This window comes from Venustampulla echinocandica (assembly GCF_003357145.1).
Source record: "Venustampulla echinocandica strain BP 5553 chromosome Unknown scaffold_1, whole genome shotgun sequence".
Classification (NCBI taxonomy): Eukaryota; Fungi; Ascomycota; class Leotiomycetes; order Helotiales; family Pleuroascaceae; genus Venustampulla; species Venustampulla echinocandica.
Genome location: NW_022474206.1, coordinates 1,245,043 through 1,270,722, shown reverse-complemented (window position 1 = coordinate 1,270,722; position 25,680 = coordinate 1,245,043). Strand labels below are relative to the sequence as shown.

General features: G+C 47.6%; 11 protein-coding genes across 11 annotated transcripts; 5 read left to right on the top strand and 6 right to left on the bottom strand.

Annotated features, from left to right (window-relative positions):
• Positions 1-1,386: 1,386 nt before the first annotated feature.
• On the top strand, positions 1,387-2,174 carry BP5553_02963 (uncharacterized protein; the record flags this gene model as incomplete). Its single annotated transcript, XM_032011586.1, has 2 exons — positions 1,387-1,601; positions 1,904-2,174. 2 exons carry the CDS (start codon positions 1,387-1,389, stop codon positions 2,172-2,174), a joined length of 486 nt encoding a protein of 161 aa, XP_031871279.1.
• Positions 2,175-4,038: 1,864 nt separating this feature from the next.
• BP5553_02962 (uncharacterized protein) lies at positions 4,039-5,154 on the top strand (the record flags this gene model as incomplete). The annotated part of the gene is made up of 4 exons (XM_032011585.1): positions 4,039-4,062; positions 4,173-4,222; positions 4,297-4,574; positions 4,628-5,154. The coding sequence occupies 4 exons, from the start codon at positions 4,039-4,041 to the stop codon at positions 5,152-5,154; spliced, it is 879 nt and encodes a 292-aa protein (XP_031871278.1).
• A 1,914-nt stretch (positions 5,155-7,068) lies between these two features.
• On the bottom strand, positions 7,069-7,697 carry BP5553_02961 (uncharacterized protein; the record flags this gene model as incomplete). Its single annotated transcript, XM_032011584.1, has 3 exons — positions 7,069-7,230; positions 7,282-7,511; positions 7,694-7,697. The coding sequence occupies 3 exons, from the start codon at positions 7,695-7,697 to the stop codon at positions 7,069-7,071; spliced, it is 396 nt and encodes a 131-aa protein (XP_031871277.1).
• A 178-nt stretch (positions 7,698-7,875) lies between these two features.
• Positions 7,876-8,362, top strand: BP5553_02960 (uncharacterized protein; the record flags this gene model as incomplete). The annotated part of the gene is made up of 2 exons (XM_032011583.1): positions 7,876-8,059; positions 8,115-8,362. The coding sequence occupies 2 exons, from the start codon at positions 7,876-7,878 to the stop codon at positions 8,360-8,362; spliced, it is 432 nt and encodes a 143-aa protein (XP_031871276.1).
• Positions 8,363-9,168: 806 nt separating this feature from the next.
• On the bottom strand, positions 9,169-10,369 carry BP5553_02959 (uncharacterized protein; the record flags this gene model as incomplete). Its single annotated transcript, XM_032011582.1, has 3 exons — positions 9,169-9,555; positions 9,607-10,046; positions 10,105-10,369. The coding sequence occupies 3 exons, from the start codon at positions 10,367-10,369 to the stop codon at positions 9,169-9,171; spliced, it is 1,092 nt and encodes a 363-aa protein (XP_031871275.1).
• Positions 10,370-10,685: 316 nt separating this feature from the next.
• On the bottom strand, positions 10,686-11,316 carry BP5553_02958 (Deoxyuridine 5'-triphosphate nucleotidohydrolase; the record flags this gene model as incomplete). Its single annotated transcript, XM_032011581.1, has 2 exons — positions 10,686-10,945; positions 11,028-11,316. The coding sequence occupies 2 exons, from the start codon at positions 11,314-11,316 to the stop codon at positions 10,686-10,688; spliced, it is 549 nt and encodes a 182-aa protein (XP_031871274.1).
• Positions 11,317-11,856: 540 nt separating this feature from the next.
• BP5553_02957 (uncharacterized protein) lies at positions 11,857-12,744 on the top strand (the record flags this gene model as incomplete). Its single annotated transcript, XM_032011580.1, has 1 exon — positions 11,857-12,744. One exon carries the CDS (start codon positions 11,857-11,859, stop codon positions 12,742-12,744), a length of 888 nt encoding a protein of 295 aa, XP_031871273.1.
• Positions 12,745-13,397: 653 nt separating this feature from the next.
• Positions 13,398-14,024, bottom strand: BP5553_02956 (uncharacterized protein; the record flags this gene model as incomplete). Its single annotated transcript, XM_032011579.1, has 1 exon — positions 13,398-14,024. The coding sequence occupies one exon, from the start codon at positions 14,022-14,024 to the stop codon at positions 13,398-13,400; it is 627 nt and encodes a 208-aa protein (XP_031871272.1).
• Positions 14,025-14,243: 219 nt separating this feature from the next.
• Positions 14,244-15,308, bottom strand: BP5553_02955 (uncharacterized protein; the record flags this gene model as incomplete). Its single annotated transcript, XM_032011578.1, has 3 exons — positions 14,244-15,037; positions 15,107-15,211; positions 15,266-15,308. 3 exons carry the CDS (start codon positions 15,306-15,308, stop codon positions 14,244-14,246), a joined length of 942 nt encoding a protein of 313 aa, XP_031871271.1.
• Positions 15,309-16,105: 797 nt separating this feature from the next.
• Positions 16,106-18,337, top strand: BP5553_02954 (uncharacterized protein; the record flags this gene model as incomplete). The annotated part of the gene is made up of 6 exons (XM_032011577.1): positions 16,106-16,250; positions 16,669-16,888; positions 16,947-17,300; positions 17,377-17,492; positions 17,666-17,923; positions 17,991-18,337. 6 exons carry the CDS (start codon positions 16,106-16,108, stop codon positions 18,335-18,337), a joined length of 1,440 nt encoding a protein of 479 aa, XP_031871270.1.
• A 2,658-nt stretch (positions 18,338-20,995) lies between these two features.
• BP5553_02953 (uncharacterized protein) lies at positions 20,996-21,676 on the bottom strand (the record flags this gene model as incomplete). Its single annotated transcript, XM_032011576.1, has 2 exons — positions 20,996-21,151; positions 21,200-21,676. The coding sequence occupies 2 exons, from the start codon at positions 21,674-21,676 to the stop codon at positions 20,996-20,998; spliced, it is 633 nt and encodes a 210-aa protein (XP_031871269.1).
• Between the last annotated feature and the right edge of the window lie 4,004 nt (positions 21,677-25,680).

The window sequence follows — 25,680 nt, the reverse complement described above, 5'->3', positions numbered from 1 at the left end:
ACAATGGTGCGTGCGTTTCCCACTACTCTGTTGGGCTATCAAACCGACGGTTTCTAAGAGAGATGATTATTCTTGGGTTCAAACCAGCAAAATGGACGATGGTCAGAAAGTCAACGGGAAGTGAAGTATGAAGACCTGAGATCTATGGATGAGAATAACCGCAGCGAGAATTGGAGTTGGAGACGAGGAGGGATTTGGTAGGTGGGCGAAGATGAATTTGGCATAAACTAACAATCGCTAGCCAGTACATCAAGTAAGCTTTTGAGGGAGATAACGCAAACGCGTTTTGACTTTGCTTAAATTCAAGGACACATTGCTATTTCCTAAGCATTGACTGTTGGGATTATAACTTTGACCATTCAGATCTGAAGTGAACTTCATCCACCAGAGAGTTCTGAACAGGAATCTGAATTCTCGGAACGTCTTCGGCCTCCGCAATGAACCATCTTGAGCTTTCTGTCTCAGACAATACTCAAAATTCAGACCTTGATGGTACCTGAAATAACCACACAGGTTTTGCCAACACCCTACCCGCCGAGACTGAATCTCAGACTGCGATAGGTAGATATGCAAGACTTTACTTACGCACTCCTGGCACATCTTTATACTAAGCATTGTTAATTTCAGATAGCCCGGTATTGCTTAGTTTGATGGGGATGCAGGCGAAGGTGCTGGATCTAAGGACTATTCAAGGTCTTGAATTTTTTGAAGTCAAGCTTTCCTCTGCCTCGCCTACCTTGAGCTCCAAGCTCAAGGTAGGGGCTGATTGACGTCCCAGATACAAAGAGGCCACTTCCTGCCTCAAAGTTCGGCATCAACTGTTTGTACTAAAGAAAGGATGGGAGTTTTCCGCTGGACATAACCTATTTGATGCAAGGCGATAGCTTTTGGCTTTTCGGTCTCTGGCATCTCCCATGGGGTTTTGAGCTGGCTGAAATACAACAAGGGCTTGGGGAGTCTCCTCTTACTTGCGAGCCTCACTCATGTGTTGACGTCTGGTACGGACTCTTCCACAACAAATGAGGACGAAAAGCCGAATCCAATAGATGCTGTTCGAAGTCAGGAATGGAATCTAACCAACTTCAAAGTAGGAGTAAGGTATGTTTCGCGATACCCGGCCGATTTAGTGATCGATCCGTCTTATGGGCAAAGTCTACTTGCGACTACCTTACCGTAGAGCTTGGTCAACTATTCCGTCTGACCTGAAATGCTATTATCAAACTGAGTTGGCGCCAGGTGGGAAGGAGTGGAAGGCATCTTGGCTCAGGGTGATGCAACTGCTAACTACTCGAATTCGGAAGGAGCTCCTTAGAGAGTTGATGTTTACCTCTGCGAAGATGGAATTGTTTGAAACTCCTCAGGACCTGATTCCCTCACGCCACAGCGATGTCTGAAATCGATCTGCTTCTCGAGCCTGAGCACTACGATGCATGCATTGCGAAGGGAAGGCGGCTTTGCGAGCGTCTGGAAACGCCCGACTCCACACCTCCTCCGGACGGCCCCTCCTTGGATAGTTATGACGTCCTCGGAGGGATGCTCTCCTGTCCCGATGAGGCGTTGAAGATCGGTCTTGCGGATCTGGGAATTGGGTCGCAGTTCGAGTGAGTTGAGGTTAGATCGCATCGCAAGCAGGAGGATGCTATATATTCGAATTGGTTCGGTCGGAGCACCATCATCGCAGGGGAAAATTTTAAAGACCGCGATGAAAAGCCTTTCCGAAAAATATTCCCTTCCGAGGCCTTATGGCAGTCTTTCCTGCTGTCCCAAGGGCATGCATGTCCCTTCGCCTGGACATCCTGTCCCTCTGAAGACCGTCGTGCGTTCCAATATTGTAAACGCGTCGAGTCGAACGGCAATTTGGCAGGCAGCGAGGAGATCGACGTGCACAAACGAAGGCCTGAAGGGGTACAGGGTATATACTGAGTCCGATGACGGATTTTATGCGATTTTGGGCAGCACGAATGGGGCTAGGCAACCTTCGCATGCTCCTCGACCATAAAGCCGGCATTGGATTTCGAATTATTGAGAAAGTCGTTGTGTTCGAGTGCCGATCCGATGGCGATGAGGATGAGGAGTTGAAGGCACGCAGCTTCGCTGTGTTGCTCTCCGACCCTCGAGATTTACAGAGACGAGTGGCGCAGGTCACACAAGAAAGAGAAAAAACCGATTCATGATACTGTAGTAACTGTACCCCGATCTCCGGCTAATACCTACAGTAGCATGGCTGGCCTGTGTCACGGCCACCTCCAGCCTCGGTGAGCTGGGGTGCAGCTTGCGGAATCACGGGGCGCGCCATGTTGAGATGAAGAGCGAGGAGGAACCCTGGGACCGACTGTAGGTTGCTTGTTTCATGGGGCGAACCCCACCCCCGGTTTATCATGCGATAAGCAGCGCATGGCTGCTGTATGAGGGTTTTGAGTGGGTGCTCTGGAGACGGGGTTTCTGCTCTGCAGTTTTGGACGCCGGTAGAAAAACTGGGTGAAGATATTTGACAGGCGTTTGATCGTTATCTGGCTCGTGCGGACCGATGGGGATCGTGCCAATGGGCTGGGCTGATCGGGGGCGGTTATTGCCACTTTGCGATCCTGGCGTGGTGGGCTCAAGCCCCTTAGCTCGTAGAATTTGTCCCGGTTGGTTTTTGTTTTGTTTTGTTTTGTTTTGTTTTGTATACTTAATAAAATGGGATCTTCCGGCAGAGACAAAGAAATAAGTACAAGGAGCGACTGCTGGACTTCGTCCACATAGGGAAATAACTTACCTTGGCGCGGAGTATTGGTATTGAGTATTCTGCTCTGTAGTGTAACAGAACATACGACTGCACCACTTCCGATACACGGGATGATGGGATGAGTACGCGCCCACCGGACAACACTATCTAGTAGATAGGTGCATGTACATGTACTATACATGCTTCGTGTGCATTGCACAGCGTACGAAGTATTGCCCAGAGTATTGTCCTGCACTGTACAGTACATACGGAGTAGTACAGTACCATGGCCAACGCCAAGTACCTGATACCCTGGGTAATTGACGTACATACTTTTGATGCGGTATTCGTCCGATCGCCGTGACATCTGCTCGTTGTAGGAGAGTAAGTAGTAATCATGAGCTTTTGAGTTTCTAGCCACCCAATCGCACAGCTCCCCTCTCGCTCCTCTCCCCGACTCCCACCCAGCTGGACCGTGGCGGCCAATCTCCCGCCCTGTAGATTCCTGGTGTTGCCATGATGCCACCAGCCAGGGCTTCGGCGACCTGGGACGGTGCGTTGGCCGCTTGGCAGGCGTTGATGGCTGTTGTCGAGAGCGATCCAAACTCCAAAAACGATGATGTTTAACTTGTGAGAGACAAGTAAGTAAAGCGTACCAGTGTTTGCTAGGTCGGCTGGTCAAGGCGCAAGAGGAGCTTTTGCTGGGCATCCCCGGCGATCCGCGTCCTGTGGCAACGATTGCGCCAGATACCATCCGGACGCATAACGAAGTGTTGATGCTTTGCATCGACTGCTTGAATATTCTCCACCTGCTGGCCCCCTTACGCTGCTTGAGCGACCTGAATCATGAACTCCTGATTCCTCCATCCTAGACCGGAATCCCAGACCATGGAGTCTTGGACTGTCTTGGGGCCAATTGCTCCAGCCTTCCAAGTTCCAACCTACCACGGTCCGTCCCACTAGTCCCACGGGGCTTGCAAGTGCGTGCGTCCTCCGCTTTCTAAAGTCCAGAGTCCAGATTCCAGAGTCCACGATCCACAATCCACAGTCCACCGTCCCGAGTCCTCTTCTTTACTTCTCCACAACCCGCCCACAACAGCTTTCCTCGCCCCAGAGATACCCTTCTCTCCCCACCCGCCGTTAAGCCTCATCCTCTCACCTGCTAGCCATGTCCCTCCTCGCATGCCGCCTCTCTGACGCTGTTCCTAAGACATTGCGCTTATAAACGTCTGCTCACTTCGCATCGTGAGGTTGGGCGGCTCGGACAATGCTGCTCCCTCGAGTTGTCGCGGCCGCACTGGCAGTGCGGCAAGCAGCTGATATTCTTCCGTATGATTATTGCCAACCCCAATGTCGTAAGTGCTCGCCCATATCCTGAAGTTTTGAGTCTGAGCCTAGCTTGAATTTCCAATTCATGCTCGTGGTGTTGTTCCTGTTGAACATGGGCTGATAATTTCTCCAAAAGCCGGCTGCAAGACAAACATCATCGAGTTCGATTCCGCCACATCCTGCGTGGTTGGTTCTCAATTTCTCACCAATTGTGGAGCCTGCCAACAATGTATAATCACATATTCTTTCCAGAACAGCAGCTTAACGGATCTGCCCGAACTCGAGAGCACCTTGAAGAGCCAGTTAAACCGTTGCGAGAATACCAACGCCTCTGATGCCGTATCGGCATTGCAGTCGCAAGCCTCGCGGCTCATACAATTTGGAGCTTCCTTGACCGCGGCGTCTGGGGTCGCGAAGACGACTGGCGGTCCTGTCACGGCCATTGGGGTAACTGACACCCCAGCGGAGAGGGCCTCACTCTCATCGGTGTTCGCAACAGCTACCTGGGCGGCAGGGCACTCCTCGGGAATGGCTTCTGGTAAGGACCATCAAGTTCCTAGATCACCCAGCCATATCGCTAATATACCATAGTTTCCGCTGCGAATCGCACCTCTACCCCCATCGCCAACCCGGCGGCCCTCACTTCTGCTCCATCGTCGGTAGAAACCAAACCACCTGGCCCTGGACCGGCGCTGAGCCATACGTGGATTGCAGGGCCAGTGCTGGGATCAATATTAGGGGTTTCGACCGTATTGATAGTTATATACTGCACGCGACGCAAACAAAGGAGGGAGGAATGGGAATTAGGAGCGGTACAGCCCAAGGAATTCCGTGACGACGACTCGACCGCCGCGGATTCAGGAAAGCCACAATTACATTCAGAATGCGTTCCCCCAAAGGAGCTGGATAACTCCGAGGTGGTGCTCCCTGCGGAACTCCCTGCACTCGAGCCCGTGGGAATGGAACTTCTCACACCGCGTGACGTGACCGATAAACCGGAGAAGGAGTGGCCGCTACCCATTTCTCCGCTGCCTGCATTATTTGCTGAGGCGGAAATGCGTGATGAGAGGGCAGGGAAATCCGAGTCGCCGAAACATGAAACATTTTATCACCCTTGAAGGATTCGAAGGGATTTATTTTTATCAATGATTTAATCAGTTACGCAACCCCACCAGGGGAAACCAACAGCTATCGTTGGTATATCATACCATCATAAGCGAAGTAATAATCGGGGTTATCATACCTTGATCCACCATCCTCTCAACTTCAACCGGATTATATGGTTCGAATCTCTAATCTAAGGACTTGGTGTACGTGGAAAGGTCCTAACAGGAACCTCAATGTTGGGAGGGTTAACGACAACAAGGCGAACTTGGTGCCTGAAATTTTGGATATCGAGACATGGCCAACCTACGGCTTCTAGTTGCTCCATTAATGGGAAGGTCCTATAGCTCTGTGTCCATATTAGACCCGCTGAGGCTATAAGGTCATTTGTAGATACAGGAAGGGATGCCGGCAATGGAACTTCAGGCTATTGCCGAGTTGCCAAAGCAAATGGAAGGATATGCTTTCAAGGGATGAGACAGGGGGGAAATAAGTAATGGAGGTTAGTAGAACCGATTTTGCTCCATTTATAAATAAAACAAATATCACAGAAGTTACATCCCACCAGATCCCAGCTTCTTATCATGTACACTTCCCGCTCATACGGGCACCTGCTATGTGTGGCGTCTAATGACTGCCTTGGTCACATTACTAGCGAGCTAGCTTTGTTTTAACTTATCGAAGCTGCTTTTTATACAATTAATTCACCAGGTCACCTCGACGGGTCTACTCGACCCGCAAAACCAAAAAGCACCGATCAGGGACACTTCATTCGACCTCTACATCATTTCTTAAGTTAGCTAATTGCCTCTCCACCTGGGCCTCTTTTCATATCATATCTAGGTAACCACCCCTTTGCATTGTTGTATAGGACAATTTGCTAACTATCTGCTTTGGAATAAGTCAGTCTGCATAGATATCATCGAACTAAATCACGGAATATCTAAGGTACTTGAACTCTTCTGTATATATATCTTGGCCAAGAAGTTCAGCCAGCAATGCAGTAGTAACTAACTCTAAAAGGCATTACTATCAGGACATCATAGCAGAAGTACGCATACTTCTTGCCTTGCCACAGAGGAATACCCAAAACTCTGTGATGTGCTAATTTGAGGGATAGATGGCACTTGGCATCGATCGCCTAGTTTGTCCTTTCTCGGACCGGATGTCATGTCACAAAAGTATCGACTTCCGCACATCAGCATCACTTGTAGATGATATATATCCTGCAAATATCATTTCTTGCATCATGCATCCGAGTCAGTCGACCAGAAGGAACCCCTCAATCTCCTCTACTGACTGATAGTTCAGGTGGCGAGGAGATATACAAAGGCCAATGGTATTCTCCCAGTTCCAACTTCACAAAACTGTCGCCTATCTTTAGCCCACTAGACTACGTCCTAAACTATCAATGGTTTTCCCTCCTTTTACTGTTTAGAGCCCACCCCTTTGGAAGTCTACCTTGAGTACTATAATCCGCGGGATAGAGATTAAAATATCGCTGCCATTTGCCACCGCCGTGCGCTCTTTCCTTGGATATTTGGATACCTGATCCACCATGCTTCCATCCGTTTTAATTCCCCACCGCTTTCTATCACCGCTGTACGTGTCACCATGGAAACGAATTCATCGTCAAATCACGCGTATGTCTCTACATCTTCTTCCGTCCTACTCTGCATTCTACACCCACCACGGAGCCCGTGCTATGTCTCACTACCACTATGCTGAGTGCAAGATGCAATATGGGTATGTTTCTCGGCTTTAAAACCCAATCTAGTGTATCCAATTGCTAATTGTGTGCAGATTCAACAACTTCTTCAATCAGTGTGCTCCGCCGCGCCAGCCATCTCCGCGACTTCAAAGTACATCATGGTATCGGCCTCCTGTGAAGTATGAGCACACTTGGCCTCCGATACAAGGCCAGAGTCCTATGCAGTATGTGCCTTCGATGCAGTATCAACATTATGTGCAGCATCAGCCGTCTCCGCAATAACACCTGTCTCCGCAATATCAGCTGCCTCAGCAGTACCGAACATCTCAGCAATCCCGGTGTTCTCCGCCGTATCAGCCGCTTTTGCAGTTCCAGCCTCCTATACATTATGAGTCTGCTCTACAATATCAGCCTTCCCTACAACATCAACCTCCTCTGCCATACCAGTCTCATATGCGGTATGGTCCTCCTGTGCATTATCAGGTCCTACCGCAATATCAGGCCATACAGCAGCATCCGTCGTTGCCACACTACCAGTTTCCGCCGCAGGGTCAACCCCCACTACAGTATCATCCTGCTCCGCAATATACACCACTGTCACAATGTCATCCAATGCAGCAACATCACACCCAGCAATATCTTCTACCCAAATACTCTCCGCTTGCTATTCACAGTTTTCCCTCTCCAACTTTCTGTCGCGCTTCTCCTCTCCCTCCCCCTCCCAAAGGGCAGTTTTCGCTGCCGCCAAAGCCACAGTAAGTTTATTCTCTGTTTTTTACGCTCGCAATATTTATATTGTGTCTATTTCCGTTAAAGACGAGCGACCGGTGGTTTGTCTTCACACATAGTAACCCCTTCGCCGGTTGCGGAACATTATTTACGCGGTTGTATTTACAACGGAGTTTTCCTTGTATTTTTATAGCGGCATTTGATTTGCAGGCTATTTTATTTTCACCGAGTTAGTTATATCTTACTAAAATTGACTAGGGCTAAGTGGGGAGCATGTGGTTCTCAAGTAGCTACAATGGGTCTTTCAAGGAGAGAAGCCTCTCGCATCAGGAGAAACATTAAAGAAGCCCAACGGAAGGCCTACCATGCGTCGAGACCTGCGATTTCACAACAAAATGGTCATATGCGCGTTGATCTCGATAAACCAACGTCGCAGGGTGCAAGTGATTGGATGGTATTTCTTGATGACAACAATACTGGTATATCTATGGATCCTGATTAATATTTATTTTGATACTTACAAACGATGCGTAGACCAAGCGGCTACCGATCCTATTATTACGCCGGGCGCCACTGCCGGTAAGCGCCTTGGTGTGTTATCTATACGAAATAGACAGCATGCGGCCCCGCAAGTGAAGAAAGAGCCCGGGCTGCCCATATCACAAATCAAAAGAGCGGGTAAGGTGGCAATGGCCACTAAGATGTCCCAAGCGTACAGGGAGGTTGAGATGCCGAAGATAAAATTGGGGGTAAAAGTGAAACTTGAGCCCGAGAACGACTAAATCGCAAGACTGTACGAAGGCACCAACCAGGTATTAGCTGTTAGAGTATACCAACCCATCAGTTGTTAATATAATCAAATTATTTGTGGCAGTATTTATCCCAGAAGTCTTGTACGAAGGTATTATAGACTATTGCGCGTCTCATCGAATTCTATCGCTATAACTGACTTTCTAGGAACTTAGAGGCATTGGAAAATGCCCTACCCAAAGTGAATTCTCAAAAGCTCCACGTTATTATTTCTCCAAAAAGTGCATTTTATTTTATCGTGTGCCACTTAGCTTTTCCTGTCCAGCAGGGCGGTACTCCTCCAAATCAGCCTTGGTTATTGCAGTAGGCCCCCCTTGACGCCGCAACTATCAAGCTGCAAATCTGCGGTGTCTAGTAAGAAAAACTTCCCTTCAACACAATTCAAGACAAGCTGCTTCTAGGTAGAAGGATATGAGAAATCCCATGGCCTGTTCAAACTTGTTTTGTTTAACACGGTTAGTAGCTAGGGAAGGTAACTCTTTTAGGTAGTGCGGTTTATGTCCGAATATAGGTTCGACGCCTCTGGGTGCCCTTTGCCAGAGAAATGTTCCAAATACTTGCTCGATAACGACGAGAGATCCTTTCAAAAATGATGCACATGCGTGGGTAGAGGACTGTTTGTGCGGATACCAAGGAGAAGTGTCTAGCTTTTAGATGTAGTTCAAATGCTATTGAATTCTAGAATTCACACTCCAGTAATAGTAATTTTTTATGTCCGCTTTCATGTTTTTCAATGTAGTCAAATCGCCGTCAACCGCGCCAACATATTCGACGCGATTTATCGGCCTCGACGTTCCAGGTCGTACTCCTCGAGAAACCTTCTTAGGACGTTCTGGATCGGCTCAACTATTTGCTTCCTATCCTGTAACACCTGCTGCTCCCGCTCGTTCAATAAGTCATGTACGTACTTCGTGGCCAGATTATCAGACACAATATGTAGATAACAAAACTGTATCTGGCCCTCCAGGGACGCGATATCCATGTGACCGATCTCTAGATCCACCCAGTCGAACTGTCCCTGTTGCTCCTTGAGCCAGACTTTTGTCTCCTGTAGCACTGACGACAGAGTGTAATGGATACCATATTGCACCACGCCTCTACCTCTTGAGTCTGCTGGTTGCTGCTCATGACCCTCTGCTTCCAGCGCCCTTTGGAGCACGTTTTTCTATGTTACCATCTCTCCGCCAACAAAACTGCTGTTGCCAGTGACTAGTACGGTGTTTGGTGTATCCTCTCCGTGTAATGACCTCAATTTGCCGATATAGAGAACACATTTCATGCCGCAGAGAATCTGTAGCGCTCGAACCACGTTTCCCGCGATGCCACCCCAAAAGCTGACTCGACAACCGATAAAAGCCACATGGCTCCCGTTTGGGAGTGTTTGCTTTAGCCACCGAAATATTTCATTGTCCGAGGTACCTCCTCCTTCCCAATCTTTGTTAGTGAACTGGCTAAGACCTTGAACGTAACCTAAGATAGCAACATCGAGGGCTCCAAGATTCTTGAGGTTGGAATTGATCAGAGGATCGATTTTCTGGGCAGGCGTGGGAAGAATATAGGAAACGATACTAGAATCCCTTCCGTGGAGCAATAGGTACGTGGACACGATACTGGCGAAGTGCTGGACGTAGTCATCGCCAGGGAAGCATTGGATTTCTAATGTGTCCCCTTTGATTTGCGATGTTGGCCCGCTGCCAATTGAATGGTTTATCACGCTTTTCAATCGGCATGACGCGAGATGGGAAGGATCTGCTATGATGACCACGGATTATGATCTTGGACCAGTCGCGGGAAGTTATATCGGGATGCACTTTGATACGGAGATATTCGTAGAGAGACGACCCCATGGTGTGTGTTTCGACCGTGACAGTGGTTGGGACATACTGGATCTCGATAGCAGGTTCCTTTTCGAGAACACCGATTTCCTTGTTGCGTGCAAGGAGACAAACGAAAGAAAAAAGACGTAAGAATGCCTCCATGATTTTGGAATGTAAATTAGGCGCAAACGAGAGTTTCTGATGAGACGAGGGCAAGGAAATAGAGCTGTTCTTACTCGACGAAAGTTCAACGGCTATAGTCACTTTCCAGCAGCTGCTTGCTAAGGCTCTGTATCTGTAAACAGAATCACGTTGGTAAATTTGGAATATAGACATGCCACCCTAGCCAAAATGTCCTGGCAGCAGAAGATGTCGGGCTTCCAGCACCCTTTCACATATTGTCACCTGGTAGCCTGCAAGGTGACGAGTTACGACTTATTCATATCGTAGTAGGATTATTCTCAGATGCAGGGCTTCCTCAATTATTGGAACCAGTTCCAAGAATCGACGGGCTCCCCTGATACGCTCCGTCGTATCCTTTCACGGGCTCACTCATTTGGTGGAAGACGAACTGAGCAAGCCTCGCATTTTTGTAAAGCTGGAGGCCTGAAGGGTTGACAACTTGCAATAAGGCCCCCACAGCACCTTCATACCCGCTATCCATCACACCAGCACTAAGTAACGCTCCGGATCGGAACAGCGAGCTGCGGACAAAAAGTTGACCCATGGTGTCCAGAGCTTCTGGGACATTAGCAAGGCTTTTATTTTTTCGGGAATTTTAGAAGCTGGAGACGTATCAAAGCAAAAACCATTCACGTACGAACCGAGACGCGTTCGCTGAATTCGACCAGATAGGAGCCTAAAGCGAGATGGATGCTATGATGCAGAATAGATTGCGAGGGGGCGTTTTTTGTGGGAATTTGAAATATGATCTCTTTGGTCATGGCCGTCCGGCGAAGGCTGTTATCGAAGTCTATCGACCCGGGAGACACCCAAGTGAGGACCTTTTTGAGTGTCAAGTCGACACCACAAGGTTGGCTTTGCACCGTGGGGGATATCGTGCCAGCGATGATTTGGCGGGTAATGAGTGAGCGACCAGGGAGTATCATAGCGAAAAATTATATTCTATATGTGCGTGTATATTAGAGAGTTTAAAGTTACGTGCCAAGGTGAGGTAGGTCGGAACAACCTGAGTGTAAACATTAATTTTAGGTTACTAGTGTATGAGTAGTGGGCGGATGGGTTCACCTAGTAATAGGCTAGACTTAATACGGTGTGGGCATGGGTAGTAAACCCCTGTCCAACCATTGTATGTGGGCCTTGCCCCAAACCCGCTAATAATGGTCGGATAGGGAGACTACGGCCACTAATGTGTTAGCAGCTCGCTGTATCTAGTATCAACACCTTCAAGTAGAGCACTTAATTATATCTCTGCCTCTGCCCTCTTTCTATTCCTTGCCCTCTGATATGGGGCTATACAACTATACCCTGTATTAGGGTTATTTAATTAGATCAGGCTTAGTCTGGTGGTCATTCGTCACTTGCCCATCCTGGTGCTCAGTGACCGTTATAACCTCCCTCGAGTAGCTCCATGTTTTGAACAACCAACGCACAATATCCATACCGATTTAATACTACTCTAAGCAGCCATGGAGGATATTAGTAGAACTTCATCGACAGAGATGCCCAAAAACACACAGGAGATCTCCGATACAAAACCAGAGAACGTGGAGAAACTCGGTGCTCCTCCGGAGGCACAGCCGCCTCCTCGTGTTCCGCCCATTAGTCTGCTTCAACTTCCATTCGAAATGCGTCTACAGATTTACCGCCATAGTATTCCCCGAAAGCGGGTGGTTTCCTCGACCTTCGTGTTTGATGAATTTTGTACCAGATGGTATCTCGGGGAAGTGGACGACCACGACTGTTTCGACACGAAGCTCATCTCGGGCGGCGATATGAACGAGAGCGATTATCAGGGTCGCAAGTCCAAAAATGGCACCACCATTTTCCTTCTATCGAAGCAAATCAGCGAGGAGGCTTTGGATGTTCTTTATGGAGAGAATATTTTCAGGCTTCCTCTCGATGGGGCAGGTCAAGATTGGCTCAAGACTTTCACAGAGGCAAACAGACGAAGGATACGGTACCTACTCCTCACCGCCAGGCCACAGCTCCCATTACTCGTACAGCTAGAACAGGGCCTTTGGTATCTGAAGCACATACCAGATAATGCACTGTTGTCATCCATTGTCCCAAGATTGAAGGGCCTACGTATTGTGGATAAGGAACCCATAGATATTCCAGGGTACTTCACCGATGATGGACGCCAAAAGGCGATAGAGAAGTGGGTTGGAAAGACCCGGCCTTTTCTAGGATGCATTGGTCAACACTTGTCCAGTGCGACTGTTGTCGAAGTTGAGAGTAACAACCGGCCAGACATAAATGGGCTTACTAAGGAATGCCTGCCGAATGGTTTTAGGTATGTCCTATATCCAATCACTGGCGATTCCCTATTCCAAACCGAACGATTCCCGGATTAGTCAGGAGTCGTGTTAAAATTGATTCTGGTTTATGAAAGACAATAATTTTTCTCCACGCTTCTACATTCCACAAGAGTGCCATGAGGCGTTTTCTGGCTACAAATTGAAAGTTTAAGCAGAGTATTTGCAGCAGGAACGTGGCAAGAAAATCCGGACCTAGCCTAATTTCAAGTTGCGACTCTTTAGTGAAGATATGCATATAGGGTGCAAGATGTTACTTGTTGTGTATCACAGACTTGGCCACTTGGTCTTGTGCCTCACGAGCACAGGTAACTGGAAGAATATATGAGAGGAATGCCACAAACAGTCCCCTTGCATTTGAATTCAAAGGATTATATGCATATGCCAGGCCGGGTCTCATTCAAGCACCTGATACCCGACCCGGTGGAGAAATTGGTACAGACAGGGATTGAAGACCTATCATACATCTTACTTTGTATATGTATATACGATGTGTGATACTCAAGAACCGTCTTTGGGTGCGTCGATTGGGAATATGCCTGAAATATTTGTACGACAAAGTCGGGGAAACAATTCCCGTAGAGTAGTAGAGGCTAAGAGAGTGGGAAGAAACATTTTGTCCAAACGAGTTTATAAGAAGGGTGAAGCGACTGAAGCCCTTGAACGCAAGCATCAAGAAGCTCCTTCGTGGATTATTTGCCGCTTTCATTATACCCATACTTCTGGATAAATTCTTCCTTCAAGCCGGCAAAATCACTGGTCATGGAAGGGGCCAGTAAATCCTTGATCCAACCTTTGCGGTGGCTGCTGAGTCCGAGATCTTCCAACAGTCCATCCATATATCCAATCAGCTCAAACGTCATATTGTTACCCCGTTCGCCTCCACTGAGATATCGTCGCCGGCACCATGCTGTGAACAAGGTGACATTCTTCTCTTGAACATCCCAGCTGGGGGTCTCTAGTTTTCGATCTAGATAGGCTGTAGCCCACATTGATTGACACTCTACAATAGGAAAATAGTTCCCAACGCCTATTTGACCAATAAAAACAATTAAACGATCTTCTGCGGAGGTTATCAATTTAGATACTAGTGCGATATATCGATACAAGCGGTAGGGGGTTTCCTTGACTGGCTTATGATAATGCGGAGGAGGGTTGGCGAGTTGGGGGAACGTCGCAAGAACTTTCGAGCTCTTCCCAGTGCTCCTTCTCATTAGGAGTCTCATTGGTACGTAAATGTGGTAGCCCCAGTTCTCGGCGTTGGTCTTGGGAGAAAAATTGAAGGGAAGGCACCCAACCTGTGTTATAGAGAATGGCATCTGATGGGATCTCTTGATTCTCTTTATTGGTTTTAGGCACAGTGACCCTTTTTTAAGATTGAGAATGTTACTATAGTAAATATGCATATTATTTGTGATGGTGTTGAAGAAGTTAGCATGGTTAAGGAGCCCCTCAGTTTCGTTTTGTTAAAATATCTTATTTTGGTATTAGCAAACATCGATACTGCAAAGGCGCTGCCGTGTTGAAGGGTGTCAGTCTTACGGTGAGTGGGGATTCAACTTCTCAAAGCCCTGTAGGCTTTCACGCTCAAAATTGGCGTCCCTTCGGGTTGCCGTGTCAACCGCGCCCCAGAAAGTGCCCATCATCCTGACTCCGTATTTGGAGCAATGCAAAAGCCTAGTCCACCAATTTATTCCATTCATAAACGAAGGATTAAAGGTTCCAGCTAATCGCGTCATGCCAATCTCGAATGCATTCTTATAAGGTCCTTTTCCTTTTGGGGAGAGAAAGAATCCAGGCCCCGTGGTATCTGTGGCTTTGAGAACCCACGACACAGTTTTACCGGCCTTCACGGCTTCATATACCATATCGGCTGAAGACTTGCCGCCGCCCAGGACCACAATGTTCTGGATTTTGGGCGTGCTTAAGACGTTTGATGACCCGAAGTCTTCGTGATGGAGAATTTGGCCACGGAAGTCCTCTCGACCAGGCAGGGGAGGCATATTGGCAATAGAAGTCAACCCGCTGGCAACCATCAACTTAGGAGTACGAAAGACAAGCTCAGCTCCGGTGACTCGATCCTTTGTCAAAACAATCCATCGGCCGTCGGGTTTTACCAGTGACTGCACTTCGGTGGAAAATCTGATCCTATCGCGCAAGGTTTGGCCACCATAGCTGTGGTGGTCAACATAACTTTCAAGATATTTAGTAGTGTGTTTGGCTTTGAAGAACTCGTAGTAGACGTCGTCTTCAGGTGGACGTGGCATCGGTAAGTCGGAGAATTCCGCTGTTCCCACGGTCCACTGAGTCCAGAATGAATCATATCCCCTTCCTACACTCAGCACAGGTCAACTCCTATAAGATGAGGAATATACTGTTCAAGGTGGAACCAATCACCTACGTGAGTTCCAAGTTCCCCCCACACAATTGTCTCTATCCAGGATGGCTAATCGGCAGCCAGGATGCATATCGAGGTAAAATTTGGCAGCGTAAATGCCAGAAATGCCTAGGTGATGTAAGAATAACAAAACGATAGTTGACAATATGAGTATCATCTAACCTGCTCCGATGACGACAACATCCAGCTCGTTGGTGACATCCATTATGATAAAGAGGCTAAAGAAGTAGCAAGGAGGACCAAATGCTCTCGAGTTTAAACCCCCGAAAAGAATAAGTGTGCAAAACGGTGAGGAACAGGTGGCGGGGCAGGAGGTGATCGAGGCAGGTAAGAGCAGAGAAAATTCTAATTATCACAGCAGAAGTCTAGGATATTGGGAGGGTTGTATAGATTGGAAGGCCCCCAAATCAGACGCTCGACGGGATTATAGCAGACTTGTCAGTCCGCAAACCGCTTGAATTTTAATAGATACCAACAGCATCCGGAACATTAGCCCTCTACCCTGTCAGTGAGTGCCACGGCCAGCGACTCAACGCGGGCGGCTGTATCTACCGTGTCACACCAACTCTTCGTACAATTACTCCAACTGAGATGAAACAGCCGATAGGTACGTGTATATATCTGGACCTGGTTCGATTAACTAACATCCTTCAATGTTGGAACCTCTGTTGGTCCGTCAGGCTCCCATGTCCGCCGATCCAGTCCATGGAAAATAAAGAATACGAGATGTTACGATCCAGGTGGACGGACACTCCTAATACACAATTGCCGCATCGCGCGGACAACCTAGTAGACACGTCTGTTTTACCAGCATCCGCAATGTCGGCCACTTCCCAAGCGGTCTTATCATGGATCAGCGCCAGACGCGCTGCGAGTCTTTGAGTCGTACGGCGTCTGATTCTCGTCGTTCGGCTTGCTTGAACTTTCGTGGAGCTCAACGATTGAAAGCTATTTGACTCTCATATTCTTTGCCACCCTAATGATCTAAACATCCAAGTCAAAATGTCATTGCAAAAGACCATTCCCTCCAATGTTAAAACCAGTTCTGATGACGTTGTGGATGCTGTGGTTGCCAGAGTGGTGCTCCCAGATGTCGACTATCTTACTGGTTGGCGGTTTGCAGCCGTTGGCATCGCGATCGTTTTGAGTATGTTTTTAGTATGTATAGAGAGGCTATGACCAGCCATTGACGCGAGCTGACAAGAATTATTAGGCATCCCTCGATCTTGTGAGCAATATCTATCCGTCTAAGTCGAATATACCCAGTATGAAATGGGTATCTTAGACTAATGAACTGTTATGGATAGACCATCATCGCAACAACCATCCCTCATATCATGGATGAGTTCCATAGCTTGAATGATGTGGGCTGGTACGCGTCTGCTTTGTTCCTCACCGTTGCCGCCGCACAATCAGTCTAGGGGAAGGCATTTAAGTACTTCCCAATCAAGACGGTTTACCTAGTCAGCATTGCCGTCTTTGAAGTTGGGAGCCTGATATGTGGTATCTCATCAAACAAAAGTGATTATGTTTAGCTCTCTTCTCGGATTTCTAACTTCGATCAGGCATTGCCCAAAACAGCATGACTCTCATTGTGGGACGAGCGATTACTGGCTTGGGTGTCGCTGGTACATTTGGTGGATCTTATATTATTATAGGAGTCTCCGTTCCACCTGAGAAGCGCCCTGCGATGACAGGATTAATGGGCTCAGCGTATGCCATTGCGTCCGTGATAGGACCGTTGATTGGAGGTGCTTTGACTGATCGTGTCACTTGGCGTTGGTGGTATGTTTTCAATTCGTACCCTTAAAGTTTAAGGTCAGCAAGGACTTATTTTTCGTAGCTTTTATATCAATCTCCCCTGTGGTGCTCTCGCAGCAGCATCAATCGTCCTCTTTTTCAGGGTTCCCGACGCTATTAAACCTACCGAAGCTACTATCAAGGAGAAACTTCTACAGATGGATATTCCTGGGTTTTTGTTCGTTACCGCGGCAGTCGTCTGCTACCTGCTTGCAATGCAATGGGGAGGTCCCCTTAAGATCTGGAGCTCATCTAGTGTTATCGGGACGCTTGTCGGTTGTGTTGTAGTATTTATAGCGTTCCTGGCCATCAAATGGTACCAGGGTGAAAGGGCGCTCTTGCTACCCAACATTATGAAGAACCGAACCATTGTACGTGGTTCAGCCTTCAGCTTTCTGTAAGTCCCTTTTTTTATTCATAATACCCTCACCGCTTGCTTTATCAGTAGCTAAATGTTGCGATATAATATTTAGGATTGCCGGCAATTTCTATATTCTACTGTACTACCTCCCAATCTATTTCCAAGCAGTTCGAGGAACCGACGCGACAGAATCAGGAATACGAACGCTTCCATTAATTCTCGGCCTGAGTAAGTGTCCAGAGTAATATTTTATTTCCGGATGAATCCATTTCGTGATGTACATATTCTAAGCTTAGAAGAGACGTTGGCCGCACCATGGCTACAGAAATTGCCCAACACAAAAACTGACCTCGCCCCACTTCAACTACTACCGCAAATAAAAAATAACTAACATATCTCAGCTCTAGTACAAATCATCAAGGGAATTTCAGTTGGCGCCACCAAGCTCTTCAATCCGTTTGTACTTTTAGGCGGAGCCCTCACGACCATCGCCTCCGCGTTAATGACGAAACTACAACCAGATTCTCCATCTACCGTTTGGATAGGTTATCAAGCCCTGGCAGGGGTTGGGCTTGGTCTTTGTTTCAATGTCTACATAATAATTGCTCAAAATATCGTCAAGCTTAACGAAGTCGCCACCGCAACCGCCATACTTCTCTGTACGTAACTGTCTCCCTACTCGTTATCTAGAGAGGACGAATTCTGAGACACTAACACACATTACAGTCTTCCAATCCCTTGGCGGAGCCCTCGTAGTATCCGCAGCTCAAGCTCTCTTTCAGAACGAACTCATTAACACCCTGCCCATCACAAATCCGACTTTAAACGCCGCCAGCATATTTAGTATCGGGGCTTCTGAAATCCAAAAAAGCCTCAGTAAGGAGGAATTGCCCGGTATTAATGCAAGCTACATGAAAGGATTACACATGGCTTTTGCTTTGGCATGTCCTACGGCGAGTGCGGCGACATTCGTTGCTGGGTGGCAAAAGTGGTTTAGGTTCAAAACACCCAGTGATGCTCCCGAAGGAGCGGGGGAGGCTCAAGGTGAGAATGGGGAGGAGAAGATGCACTAAGCTACGAGGTTATCAAGGCGAGAATCTTCTGAAAAATTACAGGCTCTTAAGTGGTTTTGCCTTCTTGTAGGTCTGTGTATCCGGAGTTTCTTGTATCGTGGATGGGTGTTGTCGACTTTTTAACGAGCATTTCTTTTTTATTAGTTACATTCGCCTTGGATCAGTGTAATAATTGAAAGGCTGTATGAATATTACTATGATATAGCAATTTTCTAACTTGCTTGGCTTTTTCTCTAGTTGAGATTGTCGTTAATCTCGACTAGTTTATCTAAAAACATTAACAGCTTAAATCCTACTAAATGCTCTTACTTCGGTTATTCCTCTTAAGTGACTATCGTGGGTTTGTTAAATGCTTTTAATTTCATAGCGTACAATACTTAATTTATATATCTAAAGGATTTAATATATTATGTCGAGTGGTAGACTATAAGCCAGGGCTAAATGATCTATGATATTTCAACAGGGTGAATAAACACGGATTCCTTCATTACATCGGTGTATTATGTTTTGCAAGGCTTTAAAAACCGCATCCTCGACCAGCCCCTCCCCTCCATCAGCTAGTTTACAAACATAGCATGCCTATTTCCGTAGGCCTGACCGCAGAGGCAACTTTCCCGTTTCCTAACCTACTTCCTTACAGCTCGAATAGTAATGGATTCCGGCCTATAGGTATACGCTGCCGAACGAGGGCGAAAGGAAAATCATTCCATCAAAGAATCATCGATCTTGTCGCGGCCCTCGGACGCAAAATTCTTTTCGACAGATTCTATCTCTTGAACAACGGCCTTTGCAGAGCTATACTGCCGCAGCCAGCACTTCAGGGTGATAGAAATACAGGCTTGAGAGTGCTGCGGGAAATGCTGCATTGAAAATCTGTCCGCAACCTTATCGTGCCATTCATCCTCCCCATCTATAATATCAGAGAAAACAGCACGGCACATCATAATAAAGTATATAGTGCATTCGAGCGCAAAGAGGTCCGTTTGATATCCGCCTCGAACGGATCGTCTCCAGGAAAATAGAATCTACAGGGCTCATTACTCCCACCGTCGAGAAACTTTTCTCTACCTTCTGAGAGGAGTTTCCCCTGGAAGTCCGATGGTTTAAAATGAAGTTCCTTATCGAGGAGTTGTGTAGGCTGGATGTCGCAGTGAAGTATCCTTAGTGAGTGAATATGTGAAACTGCTTCGCCAGCTTCTCGGCATCAGGATAGTCGCTGCTGGGTCGAAGGCGGCGGATTGCCCGATTCGAGTAGATAATAAGCCAGGGACCTATCCAAGGCACGGTCTAGGTAGAGTCCGGTATCTGAGAAGGTCTTTAGCCATATAATCCGAGGATATGGGCCGGCAATCTGAAAAAGCATCCTCTCGACCCCGAGCCAGCTAATATCTCCGCTAGGAGCAAGTGAATATTTGATAACCCCGTAGACTCATTTACTTCTCCAATACGGAACCACGCTGAACTAGAAAGGTGAGCCATGTAAGAGGTGGCGCTCCACGGATAGAGTAATGCAGACCACTTTCTTAGCCACAGTTTCACGGGCGTGCACTATTGCTAACACTACTTCATGTTACGGCACAAACAAGTCAACAAAAGAAGAGGCGTTGATATACTATCATTTAGGACACTAAGGTATAGGAAGAATAGTAGCTCGAGGAAAGCAAAGTATATAGCCCTTAGACCTCTATAACTTTAGAAGGCTAGCGGCAAGCCGATAGACGAAATGCCCAAAGCAAAGGAAAGGTGTGCTTTGTATACCTGCTCGGTCCCTGCCTCCAAGGGAAGTCACTTCGGTTGTATTAAAGAGACCGAGACATTCCTACTGCGGCATCGATCACATCATCAAATATCCTACAAGCTAGATATAGGAGACGTAGTTCCGCTGCCCAAGTCAACTACCATTCCCATAGTCAACATCTGAGATCTATATAACGTTTCGAATGGCAGCAGGCAGGGAAATACATACCAACAATGATCTTGTATCTCACGTTCTCGTGTTCATCAGAGTATCCCGGTCCCTAATCGGCAAGCTTCTTTAGAAAACGATGGATATGGGGCACCCGCATGTTGACTTGGATGTCACTGCCGGTCAAGCTCTGCGCCCACAGCGCAACCTTGGGAGATTCCAAGATCCTGTCAGGATTCGTCTTGATGGAGATGTATTGATCGGTGCCACTGACGGGGAAGTCAGCCTCGAGGTATATTTCGACAAGGTCTTTGCAGTCTTGGATCGACATTTAGCTTTGGTTCTGGTGGACTCGTGAACTGGTGGACTGGTGGACTGGGTGGATTGGTAGATTGGTTTGCCTGAACGGTCGAACTTGAGGACGAGTTTGTTGTGACTGGCAAGAATTGGGTTCGGCTGTGAAGGTGAGGAAACAGTGGATTTGATATGGATCGAAGTTTGTTGATACTGCTCGTGGGAATTCTCTACCGCCTTGATAGACAGAATCGGCTGACCGATACTGCTTGCCTGCCGCCTGAGTAAATGCTGAACTTCGTATCTCATTGGTTTTAAGACCAAAAAGCACTAGTTCTGAGTGACTCAATATGTTAGAAGTCTGTCCCCAAATGATAGATTGATGATAGACGAAAACTGTAACGCCTAAGCAACTTGACATACACTAGTGCTCCCTTCCATGATACCCCTTAACATGCTTAAAGACTTGTGATTTGAATGGTCTCATTGCCCGTTAGACCTTTTTCCTTGAGCCTCACAGCTCGCCTGTCAAGGTAGACTTGATACGGCTCTGTGGGAATCCTCTTCTCCTTGTCCTTCCACACTTGATACTCGACAGCCTCCCAGACCCGCAGCTGATCTAGGAAGTTCTAGTTCGGCTTAATCGACCGCGCCTCCTTTACTTTACGGAAGATCGAGTCGAGCCCACTACGGCGCTTTCGCATAAGGTAGGCTATGACAACGGTTGACGAACGAGATATGCCGAGCTGGCAATGGACTAGCACACCACCAGCGCGGACTGGCTCTTTGACGGGCTTATTGGCATGGTCCTCTTGGACATGTTGCTCTAACGGGATAGATGATAATGGCTCAGCAGGGGCGGCGTTGCCTAGTTGTCTATCGATAAAGTCGCAGATGTCGGACATAAGGGCGAGGATGTCCATTGTAGAGCTATCTAGGCAGGGGACAAACAGGTGGTGTTCTTCAGGCACGAGTTTCTTATTTTCTAGGTAGTTCCATTTAGCATACGGGCCGTCTAGGAGCGAGATGATTGCAGTGATGCCGTTGTCCCGAAGGATGTCCCGGTTCATAGAGCTAGACACATTCCCAATAAAGAGGTAGGGCTCGATCTCTGAAATCGAGGGGGGCAACCAAGACATCGTGATAGTCTGGGGACCTGTCTGTTGCGCGGTGGGAGGAAGTCTCTTGGCTACTGGAGGACGTGACTAGCACTGGAATGGATTTAGGAATAGGAGAGAAGCTCCCCAGCTTAAAGATGGTTGTTTGGAATCTGATTTGCTGCGCCAAGTGGCCATCACGTGACTTTAAATGTGGTATGCCCATGGAGAATCCTATGTTGAAAATCTCAAAGGCAATATCCCAGGTGAAGGGCCATAAGTTCCCGGTTGATTTGAAAGCTCTTAGTTCTATAAATTACTAGGTATATCATCAAGTATATAATCGTATTAAGTCTAAATAGGAGAAGTCTGTCCGGAAAAGAGGTTTAAGTAGTCAAGTATGTAGTCGGAGGTTACATGATCAACACTAGGTTAGGGCCGACCTAATGGAGTTATTAACCTAGGTGTATAAACAATCTATCTCTAGGTGGATAGTAAGAAAAGCACATTCGTTTTAGCTTTCTAGTGCCTTGTATATCACCTACCGAATTTATTTATAGTCATATAGTATAATATTATCAACTTTGTATACCTTGTCGACTTTGTAATTATACTAGAATACGAAGCAACCTAAGAGCTCGACATGGTCAGTAATTGTCCCAACTTATACTTTGGGTTGCTACTTACTTTGACTATATCTACATATAGGGACCCCTTTGGCTTATTTGTAGCATATAATCTTGGCAGGTCTCGACGAAAACACAGTAACGTGACTACGAGGCCCATGATCTGTCCTGTCACCGGTCCTCCTGATCCCTAATTCATGTATCAATAGGGAAGCTTCTTCTAATATCCCCCTTCTTCTATTAGTCGTCCGCAATCTATTCACAATTTCACATACATACTTTTGTTGAATTAGCATCAAAATAATTCTACCTTTTAACTCCAGCCCTTTAGAGTGTCCGGCATGGATTCTCGATTTCCGCTTTCAAGGGGATGCAATATCAGAAGGGGCAACTGGACAATACTCTGAACGAAAAGTATTCGATATCCTCTAAATATATCTCAAACTAAATGAAGATTTTTCGTCGAAACTGCTACGCTCATAATTGTGGAAACGTAGCTCAACAAGGCGGTATTAACGATTATCTTCTTTATAACTACTACCTCTGAACTACTAAAATTTAGAAGTATATCTATAAATTTCGAGGTCCTATAATAGGGCAACCTTAGATACCCTTGAATATTCGGGTTTTACCTATAACATATACTAGCTATAATACGTGGATAGGTAGGATTGAATTAGGGTCCCTAGGAAGGTCCACCATCTTCTGGTGGAGAGGTCTTATATTCTCGACCTGGATCAATATATTTACATGCTTGGCGCCTCCCTATATAGGATAAATATTTCTCTTGATGGCCACGGACTTTGAGGAGAAGATGGAGCTGCTTATTAATGGATGGAGAGTTATCGTCCACTAAAACGCGGAGGTACTGTGACAAATACACACGTATGGTGGAATTTGCCAAATTGCATAGTGTCAAGCTTATGATCGAGCCATTCCGTTTAATAAGACAGGGCGTTAAAGACGCTCTGAGCAGCGCAGAGGAAAGGATAGGCGAGATATCACAAGATTTTGTAAGCGCAATAATGAATTGGGAGTGCGTCTCCGATGACATGCGCGTCAGGGGCAAGCAATGTTGTGCATATAGCCACGAGCAGGTACAGTGCTGATAGCGAAATTTGTACGGTACATGTGTGATCAAGGATCTTCATCTGACTCTCATCTGACCGGGTGATATCTTGTTTCGGCTACAGCACATAGTACTGAAGTAGACGAAGGATGGATGGATCTGGATCTGGTCCACATGTGGAATGCGGAAGGTGGCAGATAGAAATGCACGCACGTGGGCACTTGCCGACATGACATGAAACAAGACGTTTCGGTGGCAGGTCCAATTTAATTGAAATAAGTACGAAGTACAAGAAGCATAGAGGAAATTCGAGCTGCAAATATGAAAATTCTCACTTGGGATGATCGCAATGCTGAATGGTGTAGAATGAGTGTTATTTGAGCGAGCATACTTCGTCCTCGAATACAAGCGCCCTCTCGGCGCCAGAAATACCCGTCTGATGAGGTACTCGAGTAATACAAGAAAGCGAGCAGAAGGACAGTGCAGTAACGGTACTTGTATAGCCACCGCCAGCGCTCGTATGATGAATGGCGGTATTAGCCGGCAGTCACAAATACCTCCGATGCTTTATTTGGACACCACGCTCTGTCTGCGCGGCAACAGGTAGCATGGTGGAGATTGTGGGTGGGTGACATCCTGATCCTTGGCTGGGAACAAACTGCAAGAGAATGCAACCCATCCATGCGCGACTCGCGAGGCTCATCATCGTCACCAGCAGGCGGCTGCTGGATTTAGAACGGCCCCACGTACTTCGTAGGTCTGTGTGGGCTCAGCTCAGTCGCCCTGGGCATGGCAAACAGGCCCGACAGGGTGCGGATAGACGTTTGTCGAGATGAAATCCCGTTTGAAGTCTATCACGTACCATCTCTATATAGATGCAGAGTAGTAGAGAGAGGGCGGGAGAGAGTGGCCCACGGATGAGGATATACCCCGATGTACAGTACCTATACGTATTAGAGGCGACCGTGTTCTCTGGGTCTGACAGCGACCGACAGTCTGACTGCATTATGGCGGTTGGAGCCGCGGTGCAGTCCAACAGGTACAGTACATTTGTGGCTCTTCTGCAGCGCGGAGGAGGGTGGATAATGCCGCGGATGAGAAAGAAGAAGCATTTTCTGTCCACAGTACTTCGGACGTCGTATGAAGTGGGGAGATAAGTTATTTGGGGGAATTAAAGTAGGCTGCTTCAGGGCCCGGAAGGAAGAGGCACAGGTGTTGAAGGCTGGCTGCTGGACAGCCGCCGTGAACAAAACCGGTCGGTCGCACTTCCGTAGTGATGGGGTCCGGAGAGATGGTACAGGCAGAGAGTATCTGTTTGTATCTGTTTGTACTGTGCCTCGCGCTTGTTTCACTGCCTCGAAGGGGTGAATTGATCGAGGCAATGCTCCGTATAGTGACGATAATGATAATGATAATAATACGGAGTAATAATGGGGGCGAGAAATGGGGGCAGTGTAGTGCAGAAATGGGGAGAAAATGGAAGATCGAACCGATCCCACTCTACGAAGTAGGCGATGTATCGCTGCCTGGCGCAGTCCGTCGTCCTTCTAGGTTGGCGGGGGCCAACGGCAGCCTCGTGCTGGAGCTACTCGTACCCAGAACCTCGGAGACATGGATACTTACCTAGATGCTACGAGTAAGTAAATAGATGTACCAAGATATCATGGCCTCAACGCCGCGAATGGATCAAAAAGGATCAAAAGGCTGCGGACCCGGCTGCTGGCGCCACCGAGCGCGACCAGTCGGGGATTTCGCAATCGCAGCGACTACTCACTAATCGGGCGCTCTTAGCGCACGGTAACAAGCCACGAGGCCCTGTGAAGTGCTTGAAGACCCCCGATGGCCCCCTAACGAGCCCCTAAGGACTCCCTAAGGATCCCCCAAGGAGCTCCCTCCGTAGATGCGCCGGTAGGCTTGGGCTTGCTGAGCACCCAGGTACCTCCGAACCGCAGTGTTTTGGTAGAGCACCGAGGTACCCAGCAGCGCCCGCAGCCATCTACGCCGCCCGCCAGGCTTGCTCAGGGCCCTTGTAGAGCCAAAAGGCTATCGGAAAACCCTCGATCCGACCTGGCCCCCGCCTCCCGCAGGCCTTCACCTGGCCCCAACGACGATGCTGTAGTACAGTAACTGCACTTCGTACAGAGCCTTTACGAGAACCGAAATATGTTGTTGGAGAGTACTCCGGACGAAGCACTTCGTAACAAGTTAACAATTCAAGCCGCTGACTGTGTACTATACAGAATAATTGGCGCGTTACGATCTGGCCATTACGAGTAGCGATCACGCTGCGCCAGGGCGCCAATGTCCTGATTGTCATCCTTACTCACCAGAGCTGCTGGGGGGGAGGGGGG